The sequence below is a fragment of the Paralichthys olivaceus genome, chromosome 16 (assembly GCF_024713975.1).
Source record: "Paralichthys olivaceus isolate ysfri-2021 chromosome 16, ASM2471397v2, whole genome shotgun sequence".
Lineage (NCBI taxonomy): Eukaryota > Metazoa > Chordata > Actinopteri > Pleuronectiformes > Paralichthyidae > Paralichthys > Paralichthys olivaceus.
The window spans coordinates 3,707,807-3,720,006 of NC_091108.1; the positions used below are offsets into that span (position 1 = coordinate 3,707,807).

General features: G+C 40.1%; 2 protein-coding genes across 12 annotated transcripts; one reads left to right on the forward strand and one right to left on the reverse strand.

Annotated features, from left to right (window-relative positions):
- The first annotated feature begins 227 nt into the window (after window positions 1-227).
- Window positions 228-6,506, forward strand: parp2 (poly (ADP-ribose) polymerase 2). 2 transcript variants are annotated; one of them, XM_020107218.2, is made up of 16 exons: window positions 228-500; window positions 1,549-1,758; window positions 1,968-2,141; window positions 2,287-2,357; window positions 2,459-2,509; window positions 2,713-2,809; window positions 2,969-3,147; window positions 3,274-3,427; window positions 3,609-3,747; window positions 3,840-3,903; window positions 4,179-4,313; window positions 4,510-4,637; window positions 4,768-4,867; window positions 5,190-5,288; window positions 5,671-5,795; window positions 6,275-6,506. In XM_020107218.2, exons 1-16 carry the CDS (start codon window positions 428-430, stop codon window positions 6,432-6,434), a joined length of 1,959 nt encoding a protein of 652 aa, XP_019962777.1. In that variant the 5' UTR covers window positions 228-427; the 3' UTR covers window positions 6,435-6,506. The 2 variants fall into 2 exon arrangements, with proteins under 2 accessions (XP_019962777.1, XP_019962778.1); XM_020107219.2 differs by having other exon boundaries at window positions 3,277-3,427.
- Window positions 6,507-7,007: 501 nt separating this feature from the next.
- Window positions 7,008-11,840, reverse strand: LOC109642426 (protein lifeguard 1). 10 transcript variants are annotated; one of them, XM_069511657.1, is made up of 8 exons: window positions 11,712-11,792; window positions 10,078-10,219; window positions 9,486-9,784; window positions 8,982-9,182; window positions 8,084-8,212; window positions 7,853-7,996; window positions 7,191-7,373; window positions 7,008-7,156 (listed from the first exon to the last, which is right to left on the reverse strand). In XM_069511657.1, exons 3-7 carry the CDS (start codon window positions 9,771-9,773, stop codon window positions 7,239-7,241), a joined length of 897 nt encoding a protein of 298 aa, XP_069367758.1. In that variant the 5' UTR covers window positions 9,774-9,784; window positions 10,078-10,219; window positions 11,712-11,792; the 3' UTR covers window positions 7,008-7,156; window positions 7,191-7,238. The 10 variants fall into 10 exon arrangements, with proteins under 10 accessions (XP_069367758.1, XP_019962773.2, XP_069367759.1 ...); XM_020107214.2 differs by having other exon boundaries at window positions 7,008-7,373; XM_069511658.1 differs by having other exon boundaries at window positions 7,008-7,373; window positions 9,486-9,847.
- Window positions 11,841-12,200: the final 360 nt, after the last annotated feature.

Genomic DNA, 12,200 nt, shown 5'->3' on the forward strand with positions numbered 1-12,200 from the left:
TAACACCCAACTTCTGTTCCGCAGGTGAAGGCGCTCACTCCACGCTTATTTTTCGTGTCCCCTTCAAACTTAACACTTCACTTCGTTCTCACGGGGGGATTCAATTTATCAAAGTTAAGATCGAATCCGCAGTTTTAATAAACATGTTCGAAACATAGATTTTACACAAGAAGTTAATAACTTCACGCTAAATCCTTAATGTGTGATTTTCTCTGTTTAACCGCGGAGTGATACATCGGCGCGCTACACGATCTTCAGCGGCGCAGACCGGGAAGCGGCGGCGGGTAAAGTTTGAAGTCCCCCCTGTCTTCTCCCCTCAGCTCCTTTGTGTCTGTCCCATAGACTGTGGTCTGTCCTCCAGCTCCTGCTCCTGTCCCCAGCTTCTGTCCTCCAGCTCCTGTCCTCCAGCTCCTGTCCCCCAGCCGCCATGAGGAGAACCAGGGCGTCGAGGAGTCAGAGTCAGGCCGCGGAGGAAGGCGGAGAAGTCCGGACAGACACAGGTTTGTTGTTGACGGAGGAGTTCAGCTCCTTCAGCTCTGTCCGGACCCGGGACGTGTCCGCACAGAGCCCGGGAATCGACCCTGTGTAGCTCTGTTAACGAGGCTGCTAGTGGACGACCCACTTTCTCCTCAGACTGATGTTATCCAGATGTGTTACTCGCTGACTAGCAACACATGCTAACACGTGCTACTGTTTACAAGTTTATCACCGCAAACATCAAATCTATCTCATGATTGACTCTGTTGATCTATTTTATGTTAGTTACCACATCTGCTCCTTTTACTTTTCAATGCATCAGTCGATCTTTATTGTTTCAGCAACTTCCAAACAATTTGAATACAAATTAAACTTTAAAATGAATTAAGATGACTTACAAACATTCAGGTTCAGAGATTTAGAGGCAAATCTGCAAAATGAATCACTAGAGGAGAAGATAAGAAGTAAAAGGTTGAGAGTTTATAGAAGTAAATAAAAGCCTATTAAGTTTTTAATATACCACCATAGTAAACCACACACATGTTATTGTCTTCTTCCCCATTTAAAAAAATAAAAAATAATAATAACTTCACACAGAGTAAAGAAATAATGATAAAGATAAAAATTAATAAAACAAGTTATACACATCATGTGATATAAGATATATATATATATAATATGTCTTGAGAAGATAAATATAAAGTCAAACTAGTCTAATTTTCAGATGTGAACATTTTATAGTTTCCACCCAAGAGATATTTTTCATGTAAGCTTCTCACTTGGTTTAAATTATGTAATGACTTCAGACCCAAACAGGTCCATTGTCCAGTATTTCAGTAAAATGCCTATTGATGATAATAATCATAGTAATACGATTATTTATACAGAACTTTACAGAACAAAGCAAAGTACTTTACATGAATTTCACAAACAGTAAAACAATGTTATATAGCAACATTATTTTACAACCCTTCAGATTTATCAATCAATAAAAGGGTCTGGAGGGTTTTATCCATCAATCAACTGCTTTAGTTTAATAAAGCAAATGCAAACTTGTCTCTTTGTGATCAGTGTGGCAGTGGAAGGGTGACGAGGGTCAATGGGAGCAGTATTCGCCTGCAGCCTGCGCCTTGTTGAACTCCGCCGTCTCTTCGGGGGAAGCCTCCGTCAGTCTCGCTCTGGGATCTGGGACGGCCTACGAAGTCGACCTGAAGAAGATGGTGCAGATTAATCCGGTGACAAAATACAAGAGGAAGATTCGCTCTCAAACAGTTAAATCAGGTGTGTATGTGTTGTGGAAAAAAGTTTTTTTTAACTTTTATTTCATCAGTTTTAATCAACTTGGAACTTATATGATTGTGGCTGTAGTCGCCATAATAAGATGATCATGAAATGCTTATAAAATATAAAATGTAATTATTTTCCTATAACTGAAAAGCAGAAATTTGTGAATATGATTTAAGTTTTAATTCTGTCATCCCTTTATCCAGAGAGTGTTAATGAAGCCAGTGACTCTACTGCTCTCAATGGGATGACAGTTCAAGTTAAAGAGGAGGAAGAGGAGGAGGAGGAGGAGGAGAAACCTGCACCTAAGAGGAGGAAGGCGCAAAGCAAGAGTCAGACAAAAACTGAAAAAACACCCAAAGAAGAAATGAAAAATGAAGGTAACATACCTGTAAATTTCATATACTTTCTGTTGTATAAGTTAAACATTAAGTACACGTTTCGTGGTATTAATTACCTTCACTTAATATCAGATGTGACTTGATGTCACGAATGTTTTGTTTCTGATCTGTGGATGTTGTGCAGAGGTCACGAGGACGGTGGTCATGAAAGGCAAAGCTCCAGTGGACTCTGAATGCAAAGCCAAACTCGGAAAGGTAAAGTTGATCATTATTATAAAGTTTATAGAACGATAGATAGATGGATCGATAGTTAGATTGACCCTTGAATATAAAAAATTCTTCACTTTCTATTTCAGGCTCATGTTTACTGTGAAGGAAATGATGTTTACGACGTGATGTTAAATCAGGTAAAATATTCAAAATGATTGAATGCGTTTGAAAACCGAATGGATTCAGAATGATAACCTGAAATGTTGGGACGGACTTTTCTTACATTCAGCTTGTGCAGCAAAACGTTCAATTGATTAAAACAATAAACTCACCATGGTTTCTGATACTGATGGTCCTACTGCAACATTTACTTTACTACGCTTCACGTCTTGTTTTCCAGACAAATCTCCAGTTTAACAACAACAAATATTACCTGATCCAGCTGCTGCAGGACGACAGCTCCAAGCTTTACAGCGTGTGGATGAGATGGGGCCGAGGTGAGTTCACTATGCACTGATCAATGTAAATGTTTGTATTGACCCAGGAAATGAACACGTGTGCTGTTCTCACAACCAATCGTGTCATTCTGGCTGAATCTGCCAATCCTACCTTTTAATTGACGATTGTTTGGGTGTTTGTCTCTCTCGTATCTTCAGTGGGCAAAGTAGGTCAAAGCAGCCTGACACCCTGTGCTGGAGATCTGCTGAAAGCCAAAGATATCTTCAAGAAAAAGTTCTTGGATAAGACCAAGAACGAGTGGGAACACCGGGCCGCTTTTGAGAAAGTGGCTGGAAAGTACGACATGGTGTTCATGGACTACAGCACAAACGAAAAGGTTTGTTTTAAAGAAACCGATTCTTCTGCATCTCCTCGATATCTTTGTAATTAGTGAGTCTGACAGGAATCTCCACTGAATTGAAGATGGAGTCTGTTTTATGGACATCGATGTGTTTGTCTGTAGCAGGAGGAGACCACAGTGAGCACTGTACCCAAGAAGAAGAAGAGCTCCATGCTGGACGTGAAGATCCAGTCTCTCCTCGAGCTCATCTGTGACCTTAAAGCCATGGAGGAGTGTGTGCTGGAGATGAAGTTTGACACCCGGAAAGCTCCTCTCGGTGAGTCTGACGGAGATGAACAATAACATATTCGTACTAATTCCATTCCCACATTTTATCTACTTCTATGCTGAAGTTGTGACAACATGAGTAAATTCAGCTCTTGATCCTGTGGTTTTCAAACCTTTCCTTGCTTCATTCTTCCAATTCAGTGTTTCCTTTTTTCTTTCCACACCCACAGGCAAACTGACCTCGGAGCAGATCCGTGCGGGCTACACTGCGCTGCAGAGAATCGAGGCGTGTTTGAAGAGGAAGGGCAACAGACGTGAACTGCTGGAGGCCTGCAACCAGTTCTACACCCGCATCCCTCACGACTTTGGGTGAGGAGCGCGGAATGATGAGAGATTTAAAGGCTTTCAAAGCGTTTCTCATTTGTCTCCATCTTCGATCATTAAAAGACGCTATTCTGCAGGTTGAAAACTCCCCCGATGATCGACACGAAGGAGGAGCTGAAGGAAAAGATTGCACTGCTGGAGGTGAAGGGATTATAAATAAATAAAATAAATGCATATTGTAAAATTCTTTATTAACATGTTTAAATTAACCTTTGCTGTATATTTTATTGCCTCTTAATTGTCATATCTGATTTTACCCGGGGCTCGTCTTCTACTTCAAACATCGCATGACAAAGGAAAAACACACAGATAGCCAGTTAGCAAGTCGCCTGTTTGTTAATCCCACTGTTTGTAAAGTGACTCCAGTTTCTTTTGGCCCATGATATAGAACAAGTTATTTCTGTTTTTCTTTTCAGGCACTAAGTGACATCCAGATAGCCGTGAAAATGGTCCAGTCCAGCGAGAACGGTGACGAACATCCTCTGGACAGACAGTACAGCTCCCTCCAGTGCAAACTACAGCCTCTGGACTGCCGCAGTGATGAGTTCAAGGTCTGTGTGTTGAGAACAAAGTACCTAAAACCAATTTAGTTGCATTTCAGCCATCAGGTGAGAAGAGGAATCTGTTGTAGAAGACAACTCTTTCTTGTCTTCAATACTTTTATTGTCATTATACAAGTTACAGGTACAGTCAGAATTAGTGTGAGTTCAGATCCCTGTAAGCACCAAGCAACTCTTTGTTCTGAAGGTTATAGAAAAATATCTGCAGTCCACTCACGCCTCCACCCATCAGGACTACACCATGACCGTCCTTGACATGTTCTCAGTGGACAGAGACGGAGAGAGCAACAACTTCCTCTCACAGCTTCACAACAGGTAACACGGGTTAGAGACCAGCAGTGGCTTCTTTTGCCTCAGATGTTTTGCAGAAACGCAGCTTCTGTATTTGCTTGAAAATCTGAAAGTTGTGGCAATTAAAAATAATAAATCCTCGTTCGTCTACCAGGACTCTGCTGTGGCACGGTTCCCGTCTGTCTAACTGGGTCGGGATCCTCAGCCAAGGGCTCAGAGTGGCTCCACCTGAAGCTCCAGCCACTGGATACATGGTAGGATGGATGGATGGATAGAAATACCTGCACTGGATTCTTAATTTATATTTGTCTCAAAAATGAAGTCTGCTGCTCAAAAACGTCTAAAAAAGATTCAATAAATACACAATATTAAATGAATTCTGGGGAAAAAAATGTAAAATACAATCAACATAATCAAGTCATATGTCCCTGGCAACAGTATAATGGCTGAGAACTGTTAATACTTTGTATTTAGAATATAACACATAACCTCACCGTCTATAAACTGTAAAGAATCGTCACAGTGATATTTTTTACCTCAGTAGTAATTTCACTTCCTTGTCTATCTCATCTACAGTTTGGTAAAGGTATCTACTTTGCTGACATGTCGTCAAAGAGCGCCAACTACTGCTTCGCCAGTCAGCAGAATCACGTTGGGCTGTTGCTGCTGTGTGAGGTGAGTTGACTGAATGTTTTCTGTTTTGTGTTAAATGTAGTAATCTGATTACACATGCCACCCTCACCCATCCCGTCACATGTTTAGACCAGGAGCAGCTTAATGTCTGGAAACAGGAATCTTTTTATTTTGTAGTTTTTTTCTGTGTGGTCGTTTTGTCTGTTTAAAGATTGTACATTCTATTTTTGTACAGCCTTGTTTTTAACAAACTTAACAACTTGTTTTTAGAGCAGATTTTCTATTTCCAGGTCTCACATCTGCTCCTCATCACTTGTTTCCCAATAAAGCCAACATGGTTTTTTACCATCACATGATGAGCCCGGTCCAGATGTGTTGCATCACTGTCCATGCTTTGTGTGTGTGTGTGTGTGCGTGGCCGCAGGTCGCGCTGGGAGACTGTCATGAGCTGCTTGATGCCGACTACGAGGCCAGTAATCTGCCGGCTGGAAAACACAGCACCAAGGGCCTGGGACAGACCGGACCTGACCCCAAAAACTCAGTCACCCTGTGAGTCCGTCTCACAGCACTCATTCATTTCATACAGGCCGGACATTGATTTAACCGTGTTACACAACACAAATCTTTACATTTATCCGAGGGGGGGTTTGTTAATTACATTAACAAATAAAAGACGTGAATAAAAAGAAAAGATTTAAGATGAAACGTTTATAATTTGTATAATGTTTGTTTGTTATGAGACACAAGCTCACGTTTTAGTCAGTTTTATTTCAGGAGTAGTCAGTACTATAAAAAGTTGTTGTTGTTGTTACCTTCAATAATAAACTATTAAAATTTTCCAGAATTTAGGCACCGATTACTTTAAAGTTAAAACTTCAGGTTTGTGCTCAAAGAAATGACTGAAAAATCGAAAATCTGTTAAGAAACGTGTTTTGAAAGAAGTTATGCTGAAGTTTACGATCGTTCAAAGTGTTGATGATGTGATCCAACCATCAGAGTGAGAATATATCCACCTCTCTCCCTCTCAGGGACGGGGTCACAGTGCCGATGGGGCCTGGAGTAAAGACGGGGGTGGGTAAAAACGGCGCTTACTCCCTCCTCTACAACGAGTTCATCGTCTACAACCCTGCTCAGACCCGCATGAGATACCTGCTGCGGATCCAGTTCAACTATTCTTCACTGTGGTGAGGCTGTAAGAAAACCGTGTATCAGGATGGTATGTTACTTGAGCTGCTTTCAGACATGTGCTGAACTCCAGACGTTTTCCATGTAAAAAACTAAAACAATGCGAATGTACATGAAGGAAAAAAACAAGATGTTGAAGACGCAGACGAAAACATCAACTTGGAAAGACGAGCACCGAGAGTCTTGACGTTTAAGGTTCAGGGGGTGAGAGGAAAACCTTGGACATTTTCTAGAGTTCATGTCTGAAAACAAAGTCATTCTTTGTGGGTGGGGAGAGTTTGAAGCTTCTCAAATGTTTTTTTTTTTTTTTTTTTAATATCTGATGTTAAACTGAATTTATTAAAACTGTTTGTCACATAAAACAATTCCAACACATCACTTTGTTCTAAGAGAATATACAACTGGCATTTTTCATGTTTTCTGATGTGAGTCAACAAGTCAAAATATAGAACCACCAATATAATAATAATATTTAGCGCTATCTATGAACATCCTTAGAAGTTGAATTACATGTCACTGAATATTGTTTTTACCAATGTGTCTTATTAATGTTATAAAATTTGTGTAAACGATGAATTCAGTCCCCAAATTTTTTTTATTTATGTAAAAATGATACAAAAAGAATCTGTAAAAACAAAGATCATCATTCAAACTGGATGTGGTTCCGTTTTAATCATTACAATAAAAATAAAATACATTTTCATGTTGTTTGGAGTGTGTGTGTGTGTGTGTGTGTGTGTGTGTGTGTGTGTGTGTACATGTGTGTGTGTACATGTTTGTGTGTACATGTTTGTGGCTTGTTCAGTTTCACCTCCTCCCCAGTAGGAAAAGGAAGATGAGGATTATGTCGAGGTAGATGTTGAGAGCAGCGTTGATGTATTCTTCGGGATCCAGGCGGTAGCTCATCGCCCCCATCATCAGCTGACAGTCGATTATGAGAAACTGAGGCCGGCAGGAGGAGGAGGAGGAGGAGACGCAGGGTGAGAGACATTTTAACACATCACAGAAGGAAAACAATCGACAATGGCCGAATTTCAATTTTGCTGCTTCAGGTTCAGGATCCTGGTTTGAGCACACTGGCTCACAGAGGTACAAGTATTCAGATCCTGTACTTGCAGAAAAAGAAGTAATTGATTACGTTGCAAGTAAGTTTTGCATTAAAGGAAAACTCACATTCTGAGTTACCTTCAGTTATTGCTTTGTGCTCTGAGCTTTAAACCTCAGACTGTTTACAGGCTCCGCTACCTGAGTGATGTTGGGACTGTATGAAACCTACAAACCCAGAACTGCTTCCTAAATAAATAATCTAGAGCAAAAGTACTTTTTATGAATGTGTTCATCCTGCGTGGGTCTTGTTTGTGCATCATCCCTTTAGATAGTTGTATCAGAATCATATATTGTATTTTTTGTGTTTCCCGTACCATTGAATACAGCAGAGCTCCCAGACATCCGTAGGCGATATTAGCGATGTCGGAGTAATAGAAGATGGAGAAGAATCCAAAAATGACCAGGTTGACAGACAGCATCAGCAGCATACCATAACAAGTGGTGAAATCATAACGGGTCTGAAAATAAAACACAATTTCATTTATTTTAATTTCAACCACAGGTACATTTCGAAGCAGCTCCTCGGCTGAGCCAGCTTGACTAACCTGTGCTGAGAAAGCGATGATTGCAACAGTAACCGCCAGCGTCACTCCCATCGTGACGACCACGGCAGTGGTCTCGTACAACGAGGCGAGGGTTCCCACCATGTATGAAAAGCTCAGCGTGACCACAACCTGTTGGAACAAGATGTTTTTAGTTTTGTTGGTGGGTTTGTTCTCGGAAGCTCTGCAGAGCAACCAAACAGGAAGAGACTCTTCTACTTCAACATCCCAACAAAACCTCAGCGGCTCAATGAGAACTCAGATGGAAACCGAACTAGAACAAGTAGTGTCACATGCCAAGAGAGGTTTATGTAGTCTGGAAATAAAGATGACAGCCCCCCGCCTAGTGGAGGACTGCAGCATAGGTCATAAATCCTGCCTCCTCCATGTTAGCAGATGACATAAGGACCAAACTACTTGCGTGGTTGTCGAGTAAAGAGATGTTTATTCAGCAACATTTATCTGTGGCAGCAGCTCACCCAACATATTTCACTTCTCTTTCCAGGATGTGACTTTGTTTCACATTCAAGATCATTTTTACCTTTTAAACTTTCATTGTTTCAGTTATAAACATGAAATATGGGGATTACTGCTCGTTAGATATTTGTTGTGTGCGCATTAAAAACAGCAGGAGTTGGAGTATGGATAAAAGTGTAAATAGAAAGTAGAATTAAACATAAATGCAAAAGAAAGTGTAGTAAGAGACACAGAAGATAAGATAAAAGTTAAAAAGTTATAATAATGAACATGAGACAATGAGTCATGAGACAAAGTTAAAACAAGAATGAAATGTAGGACTTTAAATTAGATTTAAAATGATCGATAGAAAAACTGACAACAAAGGAGGATGAAATGTTTATAACGACGAGAACGTCAGAATAAAATTGTGTTTCTGACTCACCAGTCCCACGACGTTCCAAGGGTAAAGACGACGGAAGGATTTACAGAGGGCGAGGGAGACGGTGACCACGGCGAAGATGATGATGGAGCTGACGAAGACCCATATGTCGTCCTGCACGGCCTTTTGGACCGTGCTGGAGAAGGTGAACACACACACCACACTGAAGGTGAAGAGCAGCTGCAGAGTCACGATGCAGAACACCTGCACGGGGACGAGACAAAAGAATGAAGGGGAGCTTTATCAAAACATCAGCTGCAGCAGGAGTGAAGTTTGCAGCATTTAAAAAGCAAACTGATCGAAAAATGAGTAATGAGTTATCAGAATAAGAATCATCCAGAGTTAATGGAAGTGAAACCAACATAGTGTCTGGCATTGGTCGTTTTACTGTTCTGTCGAAATAAGAATGATTTATTACAGCAAATATTATCTTGAAAGCATCTGTTAATTATATTTAAATCCTTCAACCTATGAGGAGGAGTTTTAATCAGTAGCTTAAAAACTCACCTTTCTCACAAACCCTCTCCTCACCGTCTTGTCGTCAAAAGAACTCGAGGCTACGGGGGGAGTCGTGTCCGACTGGGTTTCAGGGCAAATGTCACGAAACGACTCGTACGCAGCAGGCTGATCGGTGCAGGCCGTCTCAGTTTTGGTTGGACAGTACATAGCTGGGACTGTGGAGTAGGCCGGAGGTGGCTGCTGTTGGTAGGAGTACGGAGGTGGAGATGAAGACATCTCAGAGACGGGGGCGTCCTGCGTCTCTTTGGACACGATGGGGTCTGATGAGTCGGACATTGTGGAGGAACCTGGGGTCCAAACACGACGGTCATTTCAGAATCAAGGTTTTCACACACGAGGAGATTGCTTTGCTGTTTTGGTTCATTACAATAAACACGGAAGAGAAGAAAGAGTAGAAAAATAAGGGGAGAAGCAAATAAAAAAACAAGTTCTAAATAAAATAAGACTCAAGGAAATTATACATTATCTGAGAACAACAAAATCAAACAAATTCACATGAAAAACCCCCAAAAGATTTAATTTTCTCACGATATAATACAAAGGACAGCAGATAAGTCCCTGAGAATATTTAAAAACTCACCTGATGATTGATTATCCTGGTGGTGGCTGATAAATTGACTGTCACTTGTTTAACTGTCTCATTATCTGGTCAATTTCAGCCTGTGTTGATGAAACAATGTGAGGTTGGTAGATTCTGTGGTTCATACTGTCGAGATGGAGAACTGTTGTAAATTCAGAAACTCCATCAGTTCATGGTTGGTTACATCAGCTCAGATTTTTCAAGCTCAACCAGACTTACAACAGACCTGTTGCTCGAGCAGAGTTAGTATTAGGAAATAAAGCTGGACTCGTGGGGACACTTCTGTTCTCAGCAAACAGTTCATGTGAAACACTTTCACATGACATCACATACAAGGTGCATCTACCGACTATTTAAACATCTGTATGTGGAACACAAATCTCACAGTCGGTTCAATTAATCGGCTTCGCACTTGGCGTGTGTGTTGTTAGTCGCCTGAGGAAGTGCACTATTGAGTTTGGTTTGATTTGAACTTGTGATACCTTCAGTATTAATGAAAAAATTAACAAACAAGAGCTCTGTCGCAGTCAGTGGGGGCGGGGTAGTGTGTCTTCAGCCAAGTCTAATCTCTATTTGGCAATTTGTCAAAAGTAAAAGCACATTTTTTGTTTCGTTGTTGCAATGCTTTAACCTGAGCAGAATTACTTTTATTTTGAAAAGTTGTCAATTTGGGTGTGAGGATTGTGTCGGTCATTTAGCAGAATGCTGAATAAGCCAAATGCAATGTATGGATAAAAAAGAATAAAACATTTACTTTAAAGTCTTTACCGCAGATAAACCAGGTAGGATGAACACAAAGTTTTCTAACATCACTCTGCACCATGATTATAAAATATGTTGAATTAAAACATCTTATTTTGCTTTTGGACATTTCAGAGATGTTGTGTCGACCTGCTGAGGTAGAGACTTGTTTCCTTGTCTAGATTTTATTAGTCACAACCTCCTGAATTTATATGAGTTTTAAAAATTCCATCGTTACTTTCAGTTCACCCACATCACAAACACACGCAAACGTCTGATGTATTATTCAGTTTGATTAGATACAAGAAGGAATAAGAGCCTTAAATGTGAGCTCCTGAAATATAAAGTTAAAATAAAATAAAAAGTTTTGTTAGTAAAATGCTAAATTCAATAGGTTACAATGCCTTTTTTTTAAATTTTACGCAGTTGTTTCTAATCCGCTGTCAGAGATCTTAAAACTTCATAACTACAGCAACTGGATGAGCAGATAAAATTGGATAAGATTGAAAAAATAATCTGTCGTGTTGAATTATACGAGGAAAAACTGGCAAAACTGTCACTTGGGGTCCAGTCCAAAAAAACAATCCGGACTGCGGCCCAGAGAGAACGAGGAGGGAAGACGAAACACTCAAGACCGCTTTCAGAAGGAAAGGAAATAAAGTTTTTAAAAAAAACTTTAGCCCCCGAAAATTCCCCTGAAATGTTTACAGGTAATAGAAAACAGATAACACCAAGTAAACAGCAGCACCCATTCACCAAAAACAAGCCCTCAACCTCCAGCTGGTTGAAAATAAAGCAATGTTAAACAGTTCACGCTTTCAGTGTGAGGTTGGTTCACAGAAGTGGGATATTTGTTATTACGTGTTTTAGTTCTATGAGGAGAATGATCTTACCTTATCTGCTGGATCACACTTGTGTCAGGTTGTGTAAGGAGGCAATAAGGACTGGTGTGTTATTTATATTATCAGTTTGTGGTTCAACTTTTCACTTCCTGATTGTGTGAGAAAAAAAAAAAAAAAAAGCCTGTGAGTTTGGAAACAAAAAATTTCCACTTTTACCGCAGACCTGGTCAGAGGACGATAAACTGGAGGCTGAGGACTTACAGGAATCCACAAACACAATCCAACTATCTGGACAATAAAAAGTCAAATCTTCACTTCTGTCAGGGATCATTATGATTTCATGGGTGTTTAGTTAGTTGGATTAAACAAAAACTTTAAACACATTAAAGAAAAGCCATAAATTTGGTGTGGATCCATATCAGGAGGCTGATCCAAGATAGTTTAAGATTAAGTGCCATTTGTCAACTACTAAATTAAATAAGTTACAACTGAAATAAAATAATTTAATAACATTTGTGTGATAACTCGATACCGCACAGT

What these genes read in the sequence shown, in the direction of transcription:
- parp2 (XM_020107218.2), top strand. Translation starts at nt 428, where the DNA reads ATGAGGAGAACCAGGGCGTCGAGGAGTCAGAGTCAGGCCGCGGAGGAA. An exon ending in AGAAGAAATGAAAAATGAAG is followed by an intron (nt 2,142 to 2,286) that starts GTAACATACCTG and finishes GATGTTGTGCAG; the next exon opens with AGGTCACGAGGACGGTGGTC. An exon ending in CACCCGGAAAGCTCCTCTCG is followed by an intron (nt 3,428 to 3,608) that starts GTGAGTCTGACG and finishes CCACACCCACAG; the next exon opens with GCAAACTGACCTCGGAGCAG.
- LOC109642426 (XM_069511662.1), bottom strand. Translation starts at nt 9,773, where the DNA reads ATGTCCGACTCATCAGACCCCATCGTGTCCAAAGAGACGCAGGACGCC. An exon ending in GGAGAGGGTTTGTGAGAAAG is followed by an intron (nt 9,183 to 9,485) that starts GTGAGTTTTTAA and finishes GTCCCCGTGCAG; the next exon opens with GTGTTCTGCATCGTGACTCT. An exon ending in GAGCTCTGCTGTATTCAATG is followed by an intron (nt 7,374 to 7,852) that starts GTACGGGAAACA and finishes TGCCGGCCTCAG; the next exon opens with TTTCTCATAATCGACTGTCA.